The sequence below is a fragment of the Tetrao urogallus genome, assembly GCF_951394365.1.
Source record: "Tetrao urogallus genome assembly, chromosome: 17".
Taxonomy (NCBI): domain Eukaryota; kingdom Metazoa; phylum Chordata; class Aves; order Galliformes; family Phasianidae; genus Tetrao; species Tetrao urogallus.
Window position 1 is genome coordinate 5,212,999 of NC_136830.1, and position 18,797 is coordinate 5,231,795.

At 53.9% G+C, this 18,797-nt stretch overlaps 1 protein-coding gene across 2 annotated transcripts; it reads right to left on the reverse strand.

The window, feature by feature from the left end:
- Positions 1–4,718: 4,718 nt before the first annotated feature.
- Positions 4,719–18,159, reverse strand: HIP1R (huntingtin interacting protein 1 related; the record flags this gene model as incomplete). Of its 2 annotated transcripts, XM_079544074.1 has the most annotated exons (32): positions 4,719–4,766; positions 4,849–5,052; positions 5,192–5,253; positions 5,354–5,477; positions 5,909–6,014; positions 6,249–6,349; positions 6,920–6,982; positions 7,118–7,148; positions 7,435–7,493; positions 7,624–7,734; positions 8,140–8,276; positions 8,682–8,789; positions 9,045–9,131; positions 9,611–9,758; positions 9,841–10,035; positions 10,207–10,308; positions 10,420–10,536; positions 10,752–10,840; positions 10,948–11,131; positions 11,384–11,456; positions 11,520–11,578; positions 11,673–11,810; positions 11,942–12,017; positions 12,105–12,162; positions 12,308–12,448; positions 13,444–13,505; positions 13,650–13,726; positions 13,813–13,893; positions 14,173–14,229; positions 14,667–14,809; positions 14,935–14,998; positions 18,067–18,159. In XM_079544074.1, the coding sequence occupies 32 exons, from the start codon at positions 18,157–18,159 to the stop codon at positions 4,719–4,721; spliced, it is 3,198 nt and encodes a 1,065-aa protein (XP_079400200.1). The 2 variants fall into 2 exon arrangements, with proteins under 2 accessions (XP_079400200.1, XP_079400199.1); XM_079544073.1 differs by lacking the exon at positions 4,719–4,766 and having other exon boundaries at positions 4,789–5,052.
- Positions 18,160–18,797: the final 638 nt, after the last annotated feature.

An 18,797-nucleotide genomic window follows, 5' to 3' on the forward strand; every position in this document is an offset into this window, starting at 1 on the left:
GTGATATAACTAATGTGATGTTTCAGTTATAGCAATCCCATAACTGAAATCCAGCTGCTCACAGAAAATGTTTTGCCATTAACTGCGTGTGGATGCGCACAACCTGTAAATATATACTTGACTGCTGGTGATGTTTAAGGGTATAGGAGAAAAACGATCGTGGGAAGCTGTTTAAACCCTTTCAGAAACACTAATGTGAATGAATCGGGCAAGAGGTGTGCCAGTGGTTTAAACTGTTGCCCTTTGACAGCTTCTGTTCTGTTAGAGCTAATCAATTCTGCTATGGCTAGGATGTTTAGGACTGTACTAATTTGCACTGTTGATAAGATAGATTATAATGCCATAGGCAAGCAGAGAGTTGGGGGGGGCTGGCTCAGTATGCTTGCCAAAATATATATTATGTTGTCTCGAGGATTCTTAATGTCTGCTGCAAATAGCATATACTTCCCCAAAGCAATTGGAGTGGAGAAAAATCTTTTAAACATGATGTGTAACACGGCTTTAGAGTGTTGGTAGCATTGAAAATGCTCTGTTAGGATGGCATTACTTTTGCCAGTCTTTTTGTATGCAGATTTTCTAAGTTATGACTAATTCAATTATATGCAGATAGGGTTGTTGGTTGGTTTGTTGGGTTTATGGTTGTTTTTTTTTGGGAGGGGGGAGGGGAGGGGATGTTTTGGGGTTTTTTTGAACAATGATCAGCATTGAAGGGCTCAAACTCCAGGATGAGTTCTCTGCACTTCCGCGCTGTCCCTCGGAGGCTGGGTCGCACTGAGCTGCTCCACGTGGGTCGTTTTTGTGCCACTGACCCTGAGGGACCGTTTAGGATAAGAGCTGTGTGGTTCCAGGAGGCAGGGCCCTGGGCACGGTCGCTCATGGGCGGCTGTGTGCCCCCATCTCCGCAACCTCAGCCTCTGCCTCTTTTGGACTTCTTTGCCCCCTCAAACTGGAATGAAGTAGAGCTCACACAGACAGTTGGGAGCTGCTTGGCAAACACTGAGCTCAGAGGAGGCAGAGTTGTCCTGCACCTGAACGGTTCCTCTGTGTAATCCTGGACAGTCAAATAAAGGGGCAGTTTTGTATGCCTGGCGAGTTGTGAAATGTACAGTGGATTTGTTTGCATAATGTCTTTCTGTAATCTACTGTGGTCTGATTTTAAATAAAACATCGTATCTCTCTTGGTGCCACGCTCCATTGTGGCTTCATTTAATCATGTAGACTGGTGTTTTTTAATGCTAATGATGTGTTTTAGCAAGGTAACAGTAGTAAGTGAATGCGGAACTTAAATTAGCAGGAAAATAACTTCATAACAAAGCCATTGCTCATGTTCTCATCAGCTGGTTATGATGAGTCCACTTGGTGTGCCACTGATAACGGGCAGCTATACTCAGATTCTGTGCATCTCAGTCATAGCAAAGTTGGAATCTGTTTTTGTTTCCCACCATTACCTAGAATGGAAGCATCTAAATTCTTGCTCTGGGAAAAGGGGGAAGCCTGCTTTTCTTTTGTTAGTGGAGGAAAAAGAATTCAGCCAAGTCAAGTCAGGAGAAATGAGTCAACCAAAGTTATTTAGGAGTATGAGTCAGATGGCAGAAAGAACATGATGTAATATCTGTCCCTTGAATAGCGGTGTAAAATAGAAGCCCTCCTGGAGAAGAACTGATGTTAATAGATGGAAGAAAATCCCTTTAAAAATGCTTTTCTTGCTGTGTTCCATTTGTGGTGGCTGCGGAGCCGCCCTAACCTTCTGCTATCGCCGAAATAGCAAACAGCAGATAGAGCAAACCGTGCTGACTCAGCCGGGTGGGCGAGGGGAGGAGGTGCTGTTATGTAAAAGCCGCAGCTCCTTCACAGCTCTTCGAAGAATTCACTGCAGCCCCTGTGCTGTGGGGCAGAGGTGCGCCCCGAGCTTCAGGAAGTGCCTGTGCTGAGGCCGGGCTTCAGGTGGGATCGTTGCTTCCCCAGAGGAGAAGTCACTCAGCGTGCTGTGATGCTGGAGGGACCCGGCTGTGTCACAGGTAACTGAACGGAATGGCACAGATGTGCAAGCCGTGCGGTGTTGGGTACATGGGCAGCACTTTGCATCTTGTGTCCTCCCTTCTCTTTGAAAGATGGATTTGGGTGCTGTCCAAGCCCACCCACACCCTTCTGTAGCACTTGCAATCCCTGGCTGCCTATTAATCAACCCTGACACAGGGCTTTCGCAGGTTTGCCCCTTTCCCTCTGTTCACGTTTTCACAAAGCTGCCTTTCACCTGGCTTCCTAGAGCAGTGCTTCCTATTGGTGTGCTTAATTTCAGTGCCCCTTTGTCTTGCCAGTGATCAGAGATGGGTGTTTTTTAAACTCCACTCTCAGTGGCACTGAACTCGAGCTGCTCTGTGCTCGTGTCCAAAGCAATTTGTGGTTACGAGGGGTTGGCTGCAGCCCCAGTGGTGCATGCAGAGGGAGGAAGGCTCTAGGATAAGGCTGCTGGAAAACTGCTTCAGGCAAAACCCGTGCAACAAAATGTTGCACAGAACCAACCTCGGCAGAAGGGAGGAAATGTAATATTTCACATCTTTCTTTTGGTGATTTTCCACTGTCTTTGTTGCAGGTACACAGCTCTAAGTATCTCCCTCGTTCCACAGGTACAATACTGGCATTTAAAAGTCATTAACAAATTCGATCCTGTACAGCAGGATTCTTGTGGAGTCTCAGAACACAGCTTTGCATACAGTTCACAGTGTGGTTTGTTGTTTTTCTTAATGGCTGCTACAAATACCAAATATTTTACTAAAAATGTTGGAATTGAGGAATTCATAACACTAACAAGCTTAATTTGATAGGAAATTACTTTAGAACATAGGTGATGCTCTAAGTGACTTTTGGAGCTTGGTTTCACTGTTATTCTCTGAGGCTGTATGTGCCTGCATGGGTTACTTTAAGTGCAGCCTAAGTATTGCTTTCAGTAAGTAAGAATGAACCAGCAGCATTGATCAAAATCCCACTCACCCTCAGCACTGTTTTAAAGTCCTTTTACCATACTTCGAGTTCTTTAACCTCTACATGGAGCTACGGCTAGACTCATGGGCCTGAAATTTTAAGAACTTTGCATTCTTGGCTAATCAATATTTCCATGATGAAATGTACTACCATGAGAGGTCAGCATGACATCAGCCTCTCAGCAAACACACCTTTATCACCACCTATAAATAGAGAAGAAACTGCTGCAGGAAGCATTTCCTTGTGGGCAGAGGTTTCAGAAACGAAACCAAGCAGTGCTGAGCTGCTGTGTGTGTGGCACCCAATGGCTGCTCATAGCCCCATAATGTGGTTTGTGGTGCAGATCTGGGAAGGCCTGACTCACCAGGAGGCTGATAGGGCCGAAAATAAATAACAAAATGCCTTGGAACTGCTTCTTTCTTTAGACAGAGCAACTCGTAATTGTAACCAACAGCTTTACAGCCTTTTGTTAATCACATGAACTGAGCTGTAGGGGCTTTTGTTGGTTTTAATTTAGCTTGCCTGAATCATGATGGTAAGACAGTATTGCAAAGAACGGGATAGAAATGTTGATTCTGTATATTATTATTATTATTGAAAGACCCTCCCCCTACCTTGCTCACTGTGCTCACCTTCTCTCAGGCATCCTTCTGTATAGAGACGTGTATTAGTTAGTATTTCCAGGTGTGGGGATGACCAGTTGGTGGGGCCACCATCCCTGGGGGTGCTCAAGAGCCACAGGGATGTGGCAGTGAGGGATGGGGTCAATGGGGGGTGGGGGTTGGTGCTCCTAGCAGTCTTTTCAAACCCCTGCCATGCCACAATTCCACTCACCCTTGGCTCCCAGCAGCGACCTGCTCTCCCCAGTTGAAGCCCCACGCTGTTAGTGCCAACCCTGCTGCTGACAGAGCACTGCACACAGTTTAAATATTGCTGCTTTAATAATCTACATCCAGTAGCAGTTCAAAGAGAAGATAAGCCAGCTGTGTTTCCTGTGCCCCCACGTCTCCTGACATTGGTTTCCTTATTGCTGCAGAATTCACCACGTGTAATGGACCTGAGCTCCTGCAGGCCACATTTAGATTTAATTCTGCTAATTATCTTAAATATAAAACATAATGCAACTGCTCCTCTGGTGTTGCTGTAGTAATAAAAAATAGAAAAGGAAATAAAAAGATGCTTGTATCCTTATTGCCAGTGTGTGCCAGGAACTGCTTTCTCCCTTCTGAAAGCCCAGTAAAAGAGACATTCCCCTCTTTGCTGAGAGCTGATCCCACACCAAAACAAGGTCAAAATATTCCTGAAGGGGAAGTTAAAAAAAAAAAAAATACAGGTGCAAGAAAAGCCCAACAGTTTCCTACTTCACAAACACCTCACATTCTTCAAAAGGGTCTGAGCAGTACAGGAGAGCTACATTTACTGAAGGCGTCTAGTGCTGATAAAATAAAATAAATCAACCCAAATAAGTCCTAAATTAAATTAAACCAAACGAACTGCAGGGCTGGCAGCCCGTGGGGCCTGGGAGCCCAGCTGCTCCATGGAGAGGAACTGATGGGAAAAAAAAACAAAATAAGTTTTTGGCTGGAAAAAAAAAAAAAAAGAAAAATAATAATTCCAGTTTCTCAGGCCGGGTGAGGAGGAGACCCCCACTCATGAAGGCACGCCAAGGCAAGGCGATCTGTTTAAAACACAGATGTAAGAGCTCTGATGGCGCAGGCCTGGCCCCCTCCGTCCTGCTAGAAGTTGACGGCGTGTGCCCGGTGCAGGCTGGCGTCTCGCTCGGGCTGCAATGAGAGGGGACACGGCTCATGGCTCCTGAGGCACAGCCACGGCCCCAGCTCTGTGCTCCCACCCTGCAGCCCCTACCTCCCCGCCTGGCCCTGGGATGTGGCCGGGCTTCTGGGCGAGGGCCGGCTTTTTGAGGATGCCTCTCCTGGGGGCTGGTGCTGGCCGCGCCTCCCCATCCTCCATGGCATCGTAGGGCCCAGCCAAGGCGTAGTGCTGCTTCCTCAGCTCGCCCAGGCGCACCCGCTCGCCTTCCAGGCGCTTCTCCAGCTCCAGCACCTTCACCTGAACCACAAGAGCCCACCTGGGTCCCCACGTCCCTGGTCTGCCTCAGGGACATGAGGCACTGAGGGAGATGGTGGGCGGGCTGCAGATGGGCTGAGTGATCTTACAGCTCTTACTGATTCTATGAGGCTTTCTTTACCTGCGTCTCCATTTCTTCCTTCTTCAGCTTGATGAGGGACATGCCCGAAAAGTCCATGGTGTCTGTGGAGAGAAGCAGGGAGCATTTGCCAAGTCATTAAGGAAAATAGAGGGTTTTGGTTTTTCCTGCCCCCCTCCTTCTTCCTGCTCTACCAAACCTGACCTTTATCCTCAATCTGCTCCTGCCCCGACCTGGTGGAGGCCACCACATTGGCTGCCATCTCGTTGACGTTGCGGGAGCACTCCTGCAGCTTGCCCAAGTTCCTGCTGCTCTTCTCTGCTTTCACCTGCAACAAGAACTCTGACGGCTGCAGGTCCCCAACACGAGGCTGGCTGATGCCACCGAAGTGGCCAATCCCTGAGAGCAGGGACACATCACAGCAGGTGGATGTAAAAAGGAGGGATGGATTTGCTGAGCCCATCAGGGACAAGGCAACCTCCTTCAGCCTGGGGACGCCAAACCACCTCTGCTCTTATGTGAGCCAAGGTTGTATGAACAAGCAGCATGGGTGCAGGCAAATTTTTTTTTTTTCAATGCTTTTCCTTTTAACATCATCTGGATCAAAAGCAGCCTCGGCCCTCCTCCCTCCAACCCTGCATCCCTCTGCTTGCTGAAACCCCTATGCATCCCGCAAACGGGAAGCTGGTAAGGACCAGAGCTCATCACTCATCAGCCATCAACCATGGGAACAGAATCCTGAACCCGCAGGATGCTCACCTTGGAGGCAGCCACCAGCTGGGCCGTGCTGGCAGCGATTTCATGGGAGCAGACAATCAGCTCTTCATATTTGCCTGTCTGCAAGACAACTCTGTCTGCCGACTCCCTGCAGTTGGAAGGGAGATCGCATTACAGATGCACTACAGGTGGGTGATGTGCATCCCACCACACCCTTAGAAATCAGCACTGACTGAATCAGCATTGATTTGTCATCACCTGATGGCATTCGGACATCTAGCCAAACAAACCCCACACTTTCCACACTCGCACAGCTCAGGGATGTTGTGCCCTGACCCCAACCATCCCCAGCACTGTCTGCATGCAGTGCTGTGGTACCTACACGAGCTGTGTGGCTCCCCAGCCCACAGCCTTGGAGGCAGAGATCAGCCCTTCGGTCCAGCGAGAGTTCTTGGCATAAAACTCCTGAGTTGTTGCTGCCCCCTGTTGTTATGACAATATTATAGCTTACGTTAACTTCTTTCCATATATATGCATATAATAAATCCACAATTGAGCTGTAGATGTTTGTTGCAGGGGAGTTGGACTAGATGACCGTTATGGGCCCTTTCCAACTCAAACAACTCCATGATTCGATGGAGTCATATAAAAATCCGTACATCATATTAAAAAAAATCCATTTAAAATCCCACATCTAACAATACAGAATACCCTACATAAACTCGTAAGTCCAGGGACTGGCAGCACTTCTGTGCCCTTCAGGATGCTCTTACTGGCTTGCTTAAACCCAAACGTCACAAGTTTGGGGCTCCAAATTTAGGCTGTGTGTAACACAGCCACCTTTGGGTCATCATCTTTCAGTGGACAAAGGCAATAACAAGGTCTGCAAAGCGCACTGTGCTCAGCACCCCCGCTCCAGGCAGCAAGACTGCAAATATATCATCAACATGGGAAAGTGCAAAATTCAGCTTTTTTTTTTTTTCCCCCCTACAAATTGTGGAAAATTCTGTATTTCACATCAGTGCACAGGGATGAATGCAAGGGAGGACTCACCCGACCACTCTCCACAATCTCCTTCTGTAAGTTCGTTGACGTCATTACAAGAAGCCTAATAGCCTGGAATGAAGAAGAACAAGTTTAGGTGGTGGATGGGGATTTTATAAGAAGGACTGATTTTGTCAGTGGTTTTAAGTGACATTTTTGCATGGTTTCTGGTCCCCTGAGGAGAAGCTCAGCTCTTGCAGCACTGACCTTCATTAAGTCTGTGCAGGAGTTCAGAATCCTGTAGGGAAACAAGAAAAAACATTGAGCATTCCATTGAGCACTCAAGAGAGCCCTCTTTGGACTTAGCTGGATCTTCCAGAACCCAGCCTGCCTGAAGGTTACTTTTAAGCAGCTCATGAAGAAGCCACCAAAATTTTTGGCTTAAATGCACAACACAAAGACCCACTCCCCAAAGGAAATGCTGAGCATCATGAAGATTCAGCTCCAGAGCGCATGTGGGGCTTTGGAGCAGCACCTTGCTGCAGGACCAAAGGGCCACCCAAATGGGAACCCCCAGCACTCACCGCTCATTCACTTCAAGTTTGATGCCGGAGCTTTCGTTCCTGGCCCGGCTCATCATGTCCTGTTGGGACATGGGAAAAGGGAGGTGGGACACAACGCTGCAGCGAGCAGGGCTGCAGGAGGGGAGGAGGAACTGGGGGAAAATTAGAGGTTTGCTGCCCTAAGGGCCCATTCCGTGGCTTTGTCCTCACCTCTATTCGCCTGACAGCGTCTTCAATTGCCGCAGAGGTGGAAGCCATCTCCTTCTCAACCATGTCCCCCAGTTCCTCCTGCTTGATGTCCAAGCTTTTCGGCCTCAGCTCCTGACAGAGGAGGCAGCAACAGCCAGGAGGTTTTCAGCAGAGGGGAGAAGAAAGTATTCATAATGAATGAACACCCCAAAAAGGCATTTGGCTAGTTTTTTCCCCCTATACAAACATAGTTGCAAGACAGCAAAGGCAGAGGCACACGTGTCACCACCCAGCAGCAAACCCAGCACAGGGACCTCAGAGGGAGAAAATGTCCCAAACCAAAACTCAACAGCAGCTATAGTTCTGGCACAGCTAATGTGGCAGGGCTCCGAATAGCTGACAGCATCTGAATTTACAGCATGTTATTGGAAAGACCCTCCTGCCTTAAATCACCTGCTTTGATTCTTCCCTTAGGAAATCCCTAAGAGGCCACCCACCCCTCCAGCCCCACAGAGCACAGCAAACCCCATCCCCTACCTGGGCCAGCCCCAGGACACCCCGCAGCGCCTGTCGCACATCCCCCAGCTCAGCACATCCCAACGTCTGCTTGTCCTTCAGCTTGCCCAGGTAGTCCAGGCTGCGCTGCCCGCAGTCGCGGCACGTCTCTGTCAGCCCTGAAGAGAGAACAGGTCAGCAATGGGCCCCATGTCTCTGCTGTCCCACGTCCCAGCCCTGTCACCCTCCTCCAGCTGTGGAGCTATCGTACACCATAAAATGGTGTAAGTTGGAGATAATCTTAAAGATCATCAAGCTCTAACCCTTGCTATGAGCTGGTTGTCACCCACCAGATCAGGCAGCCCAGGGCTCCATCCAACCTGGCCTTGAATGTCTCCAGTAATGAGACATCCACAAATATCTTGCAGAAGACGACCAAATGGTGCCCAAGAAGCAAAGAAACACTCTTAACCCAAGAAGTGGTACCACAAGGAACAGAGCCTGAGAACCCTATGGAAGGTCTGGCCCATATCCAGCCCCAAAACTGAGAACAACCCCCTCCAGTCCCTGCTGTGCTCACTCACGGTCAGCATGGTCAGTGGGAGCCAGGTGGGATGTGGCACTGCCGTTCACTATGGTGTCTGCTGTCAGGTGAGCAAAGAGGGCCAGGGCACCCACCAGTGCTGCAGCATCTGTCAGGAGGACGCAGTCAGGCACAGAGAGCCCAGGGCATTGCCACCCCACAAAGGCACCCAACTGCTCGGTAGTGACCCCTCCCCAGCTTGCAGGTGGCTCCATGCATGAGCTCATGGGGACACACCAACTCCAGTCCATGTGCTCCCCCCTCCCCATGGGCACTGCACAGCCCCAGAACCTCCGAGGGCTGCTGGATACATGAAAATGACAGCAAAGTTCCAGCAATGTTGTGAGTTCCAAGCCCCAGGTACCTGCCATGGAGGCCACGTACTGCGCGTGCCCGCTCTCCAGGGCGTCTGTGGACTCCAGCGCTGCCTCGGCCCGGCTGAGCAAGTAATCTGCAACAAATTTCTCTTCATTAGGATCATAGAATGGTTTGGGTTGGAAGGGACCCTTTAAAGATCATCTAGTTTCAACTGTCCTGCAATGGGTAGTGAGACCTTCCACTAGATCAAGGTGCTTTAAACCTCATCCAAGCCAATGTCTGAACACCTCCAGGGATGGGGCATCCACAGCTTCTCTAGGAAGACAGTGCCAGAACCTCCCCACCCTCATTAGGAAGAGGTTCTTCCTTATATCCCAACATTAGCAGGGTCAGGCTGACAAGCATCCAAATAAGCACAAGAGCTGTCTCCATGAAATGCCACTGAATGGTAGCACTTCAAGTCCTCAAGGCTCCAGCCACGGAGCAACACCAAAATCTGTACTGTTACAACAAAACAATGCTGAATCCAGAGTTTATCACTTGTGGGAGATGTGTGCAGGAAATGGAGATACAACATTATCAGTCTGGGGGCAGAGGGGCTGCAGGGCATACCTGGCGAGCTGGTGCAGCGGACGTGCAGTGGGTCATCCAGCTTGGCCACTGCATCACGGAGGATGCCCTCAGCTTCCCGTACTGTCTCCTGCAGGATACTGAACTGCTCATCCAGCAGCTTCTGCTGCAGGCTCTGCTCCTGATTGCACTGCAGGACAGGAAAAGGAGGCGTGGGCACGCCGCTGGAGTGCTCAGCATCCCCCCTAAACACAAGGGACACAGCCCTGTACCTTCTCCAGCAGCCTGCCCTGCAGCTCGCAGATCTCCTTGGAGGCCTTGTCAGCCTCCTGGCTCAGCTGCAGCTCCTTCTCCTGGACGAGGCTGTGCACTGAGAGCAGCTCGCACTCCTTCTCACTCATCGACCGCCTCAGCTGCTCCTTCTCGGCCTGCAGGGTCTCCAGCTGGGCGCTGAGCTCCGTGCCTGCCTGCCAGGGGGCCAGAAACCCCCATCACCCACTGACCGCCACCCCACGGTTACACAGAGCGAGCCCAGAACACGCTCAGCTGCTGACGCCAATGGGCTGCACCTGCCTGCAGGGACCCCAGCAGCTCAGCACTGGGCTCTGCAGGTTTGTGCCCCCAGCTGTAGCAAGTACCTGCTTGGCGTGGCCAAGCGAGCGCTGGGCCTGCTCCAGCTCATCCCGCCGCGCCTCCAGCTCCTGCCGCAGCTGCTCCATCTGCACGCTCTGGTCCTCCAGCTGCAACCCATCACCCACCCCAAGGTCAGCAAGAATGAACCCAGACTTGGTTTGCAGGGATCTCGGGGTCTCACAGTTGGGATTGCCACCACCCACCACCCGTGGGCTCACCTTCAGCTCCGCTTCCCGCTTGACCTGCTCAACCTGAAACGCCAGCTGCTCCTTGACACGTGCCACCTCCTCCTGGCTCTGCTGCGTCACCGTCAGCTGCTTGGCTGTGTCGGCGTTCTGCGCGGGGACACGGGCTCACCTCTCTGCCATCCTGCTGAGCCCCCAGCACAATGGCACCCCACCCTCCCTCCTCTTGCCCAGATGCACCCAAAACACTGACAGACATTGATGTGAGGATGCTGAGGGGCTCGGGGTGCAGGAGGATGGATCAAAGCGAGGTTGAGCACAGTGATGGGGGGACGAAGAGATCACTGTGCCCTGTGAAGTCCTACCTTCCTCAGGAGCTCAGCGTGAGTATTGATGAGCTCACTGTGCTTCTCCTTCAGCTTCGTGTAGCGGATCTCAGTGGCACTGGCTTTCTCTGCACAGGATGAGAACACATCAGTGCCCAACGCTGGGCATTCCCATGGCCACTGGACTTTCACATGGTCACCAGGCCTTTGTGTGGCCAGTGCACCAAGCACTTACTTTCTGCCTCAGCGCAGAGCCGCAGGGACCGCTCGCTGTCCTGCTTTGCCTGCTGCAGCCTCTCCAGCTCATCCCGGAGCTGCTCGTTGTCCACCAGAGCCTTCTGCTTCTGCTTGCGCTGCTCCTCCACTTCTCCCTCCAGGCTGTTCACCTGCGCCTTGAGCTGTGTGATGTAGCGCTGTGCCTGCGGGCAACCCCCCAAAATCCCCCCCAGGTTGTGATTTGGGCACAGCAGCTGTGAGACGCCCCAAAGGCCTCCCCTTGGCAGCTGGATCCTGAAGGGATGAGTCTCACATGTCCACACCCTTCCTCAAAAGCTAGGTGCTGGCAATGGGAAAGGGCCCAAAATGGTACACCAGGCCTGCATGCCCCAATGCCATTGCATCCTATTAGGATTTCCACCATACAGCCCTACAGCATAGTACCACAGCCTTACCTCCAGCTTGATCTTCTCCATCTCAGCACGGAGTGTGTCCACCTCCCTTGTCAGGCTCTCAATCTGTGCGTCCCTGCAGACAGCAGGCTGGCACCATACCATGCCCATCCCTTCCCCCTCCACCATCCCCCCTTACCTGTCATCCCGAATGCCGTTGGGCGGCCCGAAGGTTTGCTCAAAAATATCTGAGGTGACCTGGGGAGGATGGAAGGTGCCAGGATGAGTTCTCGCTCCTGCTGCAGGTCTCCTCCTTACCATGTCCCCATCCCATGCCAGTATCCCCCCCCACCTGTGGTTCTGTGGTGGAGGCTGTGCTGATCTCAATGAGGTTCTCTGGCTCCTCGTCTTCAGGGGCCTCCTCAGGGATGACGACCACCGGCTTCACATGCTCCGCCAGTGCCGAAGCCCGCAAGAAGTTTGGGGGGCTCTGTGGGGACAGGAGCATCACAGTGACATCCCTATGGGTTTTGGAGCCCCTCTGCAGCACCACCAGACCTCTTGGCTGTGAGCAGACCCCACACACATCCCAAAGCCACGGGTTTTCAAAGCATCACACACCTCAGGCAGCCGGGGGATCTGGATGAGCCGCTTGAAATACAGCATGTCAGAGGCCTTCTTAAAGAAGTTTTTGAGGCTGGAGAGGGGGAGAAAAGAAAAATGGCTCAAAGAGGAGGCAGAGGAGATGGAGAGGATCTCCCTGCCCTGCATCAGCCCCGGGTACCTGCGGAACTGCTCATGGAAGCGGTCTCGGTGGCCCTGCAGCGTGTCAGCCGGTAGACCTGTGGCAATGGGGACAGCAAGGATGGATCCAGGCTGCAAACTCAGCCCCAAATTTATCCCCATGCACCCACATCCCTCCAGACTCAAGCCAGGACCAGGCTGGGAGCAGGGCATCCCCATGTACTGCAGTGACTGGGGACTCACAGGAGTGCAGCTTGAACATGAGCTTGACGGCGTAGTGGTAGAGGTGGCTGCAGTCCTGGATGACCTGGATGAGGGGTGCCAGGCGGCACTGCACCGCTGACATCTGTGACACTGCCATGGAGGTGTTGAGCTGCCGGAAAACTGGAGAGGAGAGAGCAGTGAATGCCAGGGACATGTTTGCAGAGCCGTCCGGCCGCAGTCAAACCAGCTTGATCATTAACCAGGACAGACGTGGCTTCGCCAAACACCATCCATTGTGCTGAGCTGGGAACAACCCCACTCTGTGCAAGAGAAACACCTGAAGGGACATTGGTAGCATTGCAAGCAGGGTGCTCAGCTCTGCCATGCACACCCCAACCCCAAACAGGAGGTGTGTAACCTGGAATGATGCGTGGGCTGCATGGCTGCCAGCAGTAGCTGCCAGCACACGATGCAAGCAGGAAAGCAACAGGTTTTGCTCCGGTCCTTTTAATCCTGCAAAGAGCTGGGACAGAATCACCTCAGCCTCACCTGCCCAGCACAGAAACAGATCCCTTCCCTGGGCAGACATCCAGCCAGCACATCGGCTGACTCCTTCCCTGCTCAGCTTTCAAGTACTTCTGAATATCAGTTCCCATACAACTGGGTCAGGAGGAGACGTGGATGGCACACAGAGCTGGGACACGGCCCCTCCCCTACACCCAGTTCCCCTGGGCAGCTCTGTGCTCTGACTGACGGTGGAGGGGAAGGAATGGCACATTTTTAAGCCATTGAAAAATTCTTGGAGAATGAGGCAAGAGAAGCAAACACGGGCAGGGGCTGCTGCCAGAGATGCAATGAATATTTATACAGTAGCACAGCCCCCATCCTCTCCTCCAGTGGGTGGAAAAGATTTGGGTAATGCACTGAAAAGGAATGAAAAGGCATTTCATAGCAGCATCACACGCCCTGCATGGCTCAGGTGCACTATAAATAGCCACACTTCTTAAATATTTTCCTACAACCACTTCTACAGAGCAAAAATCTCCATGCCTTAACCAAGGAGGAAGAGGAGGAGGAGGAGGAAGAATGCAGACAAACTCTCTTCCTGACCAAAGAGTGAAACTATTGCTCAAGAGCCCTGGGGCAGCTGGGAAGGAGCTGCTGCCACTCCTCACCTGATTCTGACAGCTTCAGCTCACAGTCCAGGTAGTCGAAGAGCTCCACTGTCAGCTGGAAGCTGCCAAAAACCAACACCATCACTGTGCTGCACACACATCAGTGCTACAGATCACTGCTTGCAGGTGCCTCTGTGGGACTCCACTGCTTCTGGATGCTTTTCCCCACGTCAAGGTCTTTTACCCCATCCCATGAGGACACTCACATGTTATTCACGTCTGTGCCTGCTGTCTTTTCTAGGACCTCATCTGAGACCTCAAGGCCTGCGGGGAACTCAGGGTGCTGTGCCAAAGGAAAACAGAACAGCGGCTGCTGCTAATTGCTCCTGCAACAGCTCTCAGCGGTGCAGATGCAGCATGGGGTCTCACCTTGGCATGGAAGGAGATCTTGGTGAGGAGCAGCCGTGTGTAGATGCTCACCAGCTGCCCGTAACGGTCGTGCAAGTGGCCCTGCAGGAGACACAGGGGAAATAAATTGAACCCAGTGATGCCAAAAATGCCCGGTGCGGTGGCAAGCAGTGGATGCATCCATCCCATGGGTGTTGGTCAACCTGCACCAGCCCCGCAGCTCTCCCCTCTCCCACTGCCCCTTCTTGTGGGTTATTTCAGGTGGTTGCAAGCTTCCCCCGTGCATATGATGCTTAGGGCTCAACACCCAACTCAAAGCCCTTCACCCAGGAAGCCCCACCTCCAGCACGGCACCAACCTCTGCTCCTCCCGTCTGCTTACCCACAGGTCTCCCACCTCACGGATGTTGCTGCGGTACCGCTGGCAGTCCTGCAGGACCTGGGGGCACAAAAGGGCAACAGGGACTCAGCGCCCTGCACCGCTACAGCAAAGCTCGAGGGGACAGGTCAGCCCCAGCATGGGGCTGTGCAGGGGGAGGTTCTGAAGTAGTGAGATAACAGGCTGATTTATGAATCACAACGTCACAAAGATTGGAAAAGATTTCTAGGATCACCAAGTCCAACCACGGCGCCATCCCGCCATGCCCAGTGCCCACGTCCCACATCTCCATGGTTCTTAAACACCTCCAGGGACGGTGACCCCATCACCTCCCTGGTTTTGTTGAAGCTCATCCCATTGGCCTCAGCCCATCGATTCAGTCTATGCAGATCCCTCTGTAGGGCCTCCCTATCCTCAGGCACATTGATACTTCCTACCAACTTGGTGTCATCTACAAGCTTACAGAAGGGGCAGAGCCTCTGGGAAGGGACACTCACATTGGGGTGGCCGTCACGCAGGACTTTGTGCAGGACGTGGCAGAACTTCCAGCTGAGGATGGAGCTGCTGGGCAGGGGCAGCCCAATGGCGTAGGACCAAAAGGTGAAGGCGCCCTTCTCGTGGTGCGTCCCCAGAATGATCCCTTTCCATCAGTCAAGGCCAACCCCATGAAGAAACCCATCTTTCCCCAGCCCTGCAACCCCGAGATCTCCCCCGTGGGTGAGGATGGAGCTCCCGCACCACCCAGATGGCAGAGGGAAAGGATACGGCGTGCATGCTTCTCCTTCACTGGCGCCTCCTGTGTGTTGATGGCTTTGCTGATGCTGATGGCCTGCGGGAGGAGGAGAGCGGTGTCAGCAGTGCCACGACCCTTGGGACCCACCTCCCCCTCATCCCAGCTCTGCCAGCTGGGAGCAACCCAAGCGCTCGGGGGCTTTTGGAAAATATTCTGAATTTTCCATTTGTCAAATGTTTGGGACTGCAGTATTAGGCTTTTTGATGCAGAACAAAGCAGCCGGGGCCAGGCTGCCCTCAAAGCCACAGATGTCTTCCACTGTCCCACGGAACAAGTGGCACTTTGCAGCCTGAGCTCAGCAACGCACCCTGCCAGCAGCAACACACAGCGCGATGCCACATTCCTGGGCTGTTTGTGCAATCACAAGGAGCCTTTGAACTGGGTGTTTTTCCACAGCTTTGAAGGCGTCCCTGCGTGAGAACAGCAAGCAGGGAAAGGGAAAAGCATGGAGGGAGCAGCAGCCATGATGCCACAAACCAGAGCAGTGCAGTTCACAGAGGAGTAGCTATATCAAGAGGATTACCTGTATACCAGTGCACTGAATCACGCCCTAATCAAATGAAGGTTTTATTCCAAAAATAGGCCCCAGTCGCTTTCTCCAGCTCTAAATTTGAGCTGCTGAGACCGCGAGGACTTCCCTTCACTACTCCACCTTTGCACAAGAACTGGGGCTGTGCCCACAGCTGTGAGGCCCTTTGCACAGCAAAAACCAGCGGGCCAGAATGGCAGGAAGCAGCCAGGCTCCCGGCGCTCGTGCCGGAAGAAAAACATGGTCCCTCCCTGCACGCAGGCTGTAAAACCTCATAGAGCCCCAGTTCCAAGCAGCATGCACAGCACCGGCTTTGTGTCACCAGGGAGGGAGGAACCCAGTGCAGCACTGTGCCACTGACCATCAGCCAGGAGCAGGAACTTGCCATATAGAGCTGGTCCCACACGAGGATCCTCATCCCCAGCACTGTTTTGGGGTGAGCAGCCCCAGGATCGGGTACAGGCTCAGTTCATGTCCCCGCTTCTCAGCACAAGGAGTGACAATGGAGGTGCTGTTGCCCCCCACGGCTGTGCATCCTCAAGGAGGCTGTGCGGCTGCAGGCAGCGATTTTGCTTCTGCACTCGGGGAAGCCCTGGCTCCCCTGGCGTTAACCTGCCATGTGGGTCAGTATAGCAGCAGCAGAGTTAAGCCGGCGACTTGGCGTAATCCTCTTATCTCGAAGGTTAATGAGACTCAAGTGCCTGGAAAAAGGCACCGGCACGAGGGCAGTAGGGCTGAGCCATCTGCTGGGCACGGGAGTGACAGAGAGCTCATCCCAAAGCACCAGGAGGAGCTCCATGGGGCCGGGACAAAGCAAACCCCATTCCATATCCTCACTGCTCGGCATCATGGGCTGGAACCTGCCCCAAAACCTGTGATGCCCATTGGGATTTCACTGAGCTTATTGCCCGTGAACCTGCCCAGCCAAAACGCAGCCTGGGAGCTCCAGAGTGTGCCTTCCTAAGGGGTGATTAAGTGCTGAGGTTTGATCTGAGCCACTTTACATCCATGATGGGAGACGTCACATCCAACATGAGTCCCACTGATACCAAAGCGATGCCAGCATCCCGGGGCTGGCTCCAAGCCCTGAGTCAAGAGAATCCCCCATAAAAACGGGTCAGAGATGGGAACACCCTGGTGGCGAGCGCCAAGAGCCAAGCTGAAACCTTCATGCAGCTGCAGTTTCCCCAGCACCACCCCAGTGCTGATGGCTGCGGGTCAGACCCTGAAACCTGCGGGTTACAAAACCACCATGGGTGCAGCCCTGAGCACCTTACTCACAGCCCCAGCGTACCGAGCCGGTGACTAAACAGGGATCAAAGCATCCAAAGGAAGGAGTGCAGGTTACATCCACCCCTTCTTTCCAAGCTGCTTTAATTACAGCATGATCTTCTCCACCCACGGCTCCCCCCGGCCCCAGCATCCCCAGGAGGTGCTCCATCCCTGACATCATTTTTGCTCTCCAGCAAGTCCGGGTCTCTCCTGTTCTGAGGACTCCACACGTGGACCAGAACAGGACCTCCCAGCATTCACACGTGCCGTATTCCCGGGGGATGCCCAGCGTGTTGGGTCTTAACCTTCCAGCAGACACAACCCTAACCCTTCTGGCAGATGTAGTCAAGAAAAGCAAAAGTTGGGCACCAAAACCAAAAGTTTTGCCTCCAATGGCACTGCAGAGCGAGCACCCGGTGAGGACAGCAGGGTCTCACCTCCAAGGCAAATGCTGACACCGATGCAGTGTGACCCCAAAAAGCATTCTGAGCAAATCACATCGCAGACATAAAATGGCTCAGGTCAAACCTCACGCCACCTGCGAGCACCGGGGGGTGGAACGATACCACACAGCAATGCCGGGAAGGTTCTGCATAGGACAAACCTCTTTTAGGACACCGTGGCTCTGTAACGCGACTCTCGCTCTTCAGGCACAGTGGGGCAAAGCCAGAAGGGACGGAAGGAAGAACGGAGGGGACACGGGACGCTCCCGCCCGGGGCAGCGCTCTCCGCACCGCGGTAACTCCTCGGCGCTGCCCGGCGGGACGGCTGGAGGAGACGCGTCCCGAAGGAACCGGAATTGCAGGTTTATTCGTGCTGCTCCCCAAACCCAACGTTGCCACTTCCCACCCGGCACCGCGACCGCACTGCCCCGAACGGTCACCGGCCCTCGGACGGAGCTCTGCGGGACCGCAGCAGCCGACGGGACGGGGAGGGATCGGCGGTGCCACAGGACAACCGGGCCGAGTACCGGCAATGCGCAGCTGAGCGGCGGAGGACGCGAGGGGGGCAGCACGGCCGTCCCTCGAGAGAACGGCGCCTTCGCGTCGGGCATCCCCGACGGCTGCGGGACGGCTCCCAGCCCGGGGCGGACATGCGGGACACAGCGGGGTTTGACACCGCCGTACGACTCTCCCTACGCGCTCCCACCGGTGGGGCCAGCGGGGAAACGGCCTCCTGGCGCTCCGTCCCCGGGGAAGGCCCCACGCGGAGCTCCCGGAGGCGTCTGCCGCACGGCTCGGGCCGCTCCCAGGGGACGAACGCCGCCGCCGGGACCCTGGGACACCCCCGCCTCCCCCCTCACCTGGTTCTTATCGAACTGCTCCCTCTCCGCCTCCAGGCTGTGTCCGGCCCGCCGGCTCAGCACCCGTGCGGGAACGCTCTTGATGCTGTTCATGGCTGCGCAGCGCACACGGCGCAGCACGCACCGCGCACACCGGGCACCGAGCGCTCCGGCGCCGCCCGCAGCTCCTCCCGGCCGCGCGCCGCAGCGCCCCCCGGTGTCAGCGCCCGTCCCTGCAGGTTCGGGACGGCTCCATCCGCCCGCGGCAGCGGAGGGACCCGCGGCTCCTGTGGGCTGCCCGCTCCTGTCGGCCTTCGCTGGCAGCAGCACGCCCACCCCGCGGTGAGCTGAACGGCAGCTTTGTTTTCTCCAACAATAACCCAAGAGGAGGGCACAATAGCAAAGTGATTCCCTGGAGGGTTTGTAATGCTTCCAGAAATCAGGCGGTGCAGCTCAACACAGCTGGAGTTTCCGCGCACACGTGGGTTGTAAGTCACTTAATGACAGAGTAAATTAACCCCGACGATCCGCTCCTCCCAGCTTCAAAGCCCCCCACGTGCCAGAAGCAGCTCTGAGCAGAGCCAGGAGGAGTTCTGCCTTCTGTGGGCGCAAACGCGGCCCCAAATGCAGCAATGTGAACCCAGGGCAGCACCTGAGCTCAGTCTTCCACCCCCGTCCAAATGCCACTGTGAATTCACGGGGGGTCAGGGTGCCACCGAGCAACTTAAAGCAGAAAGCACAGCCCGCATGAA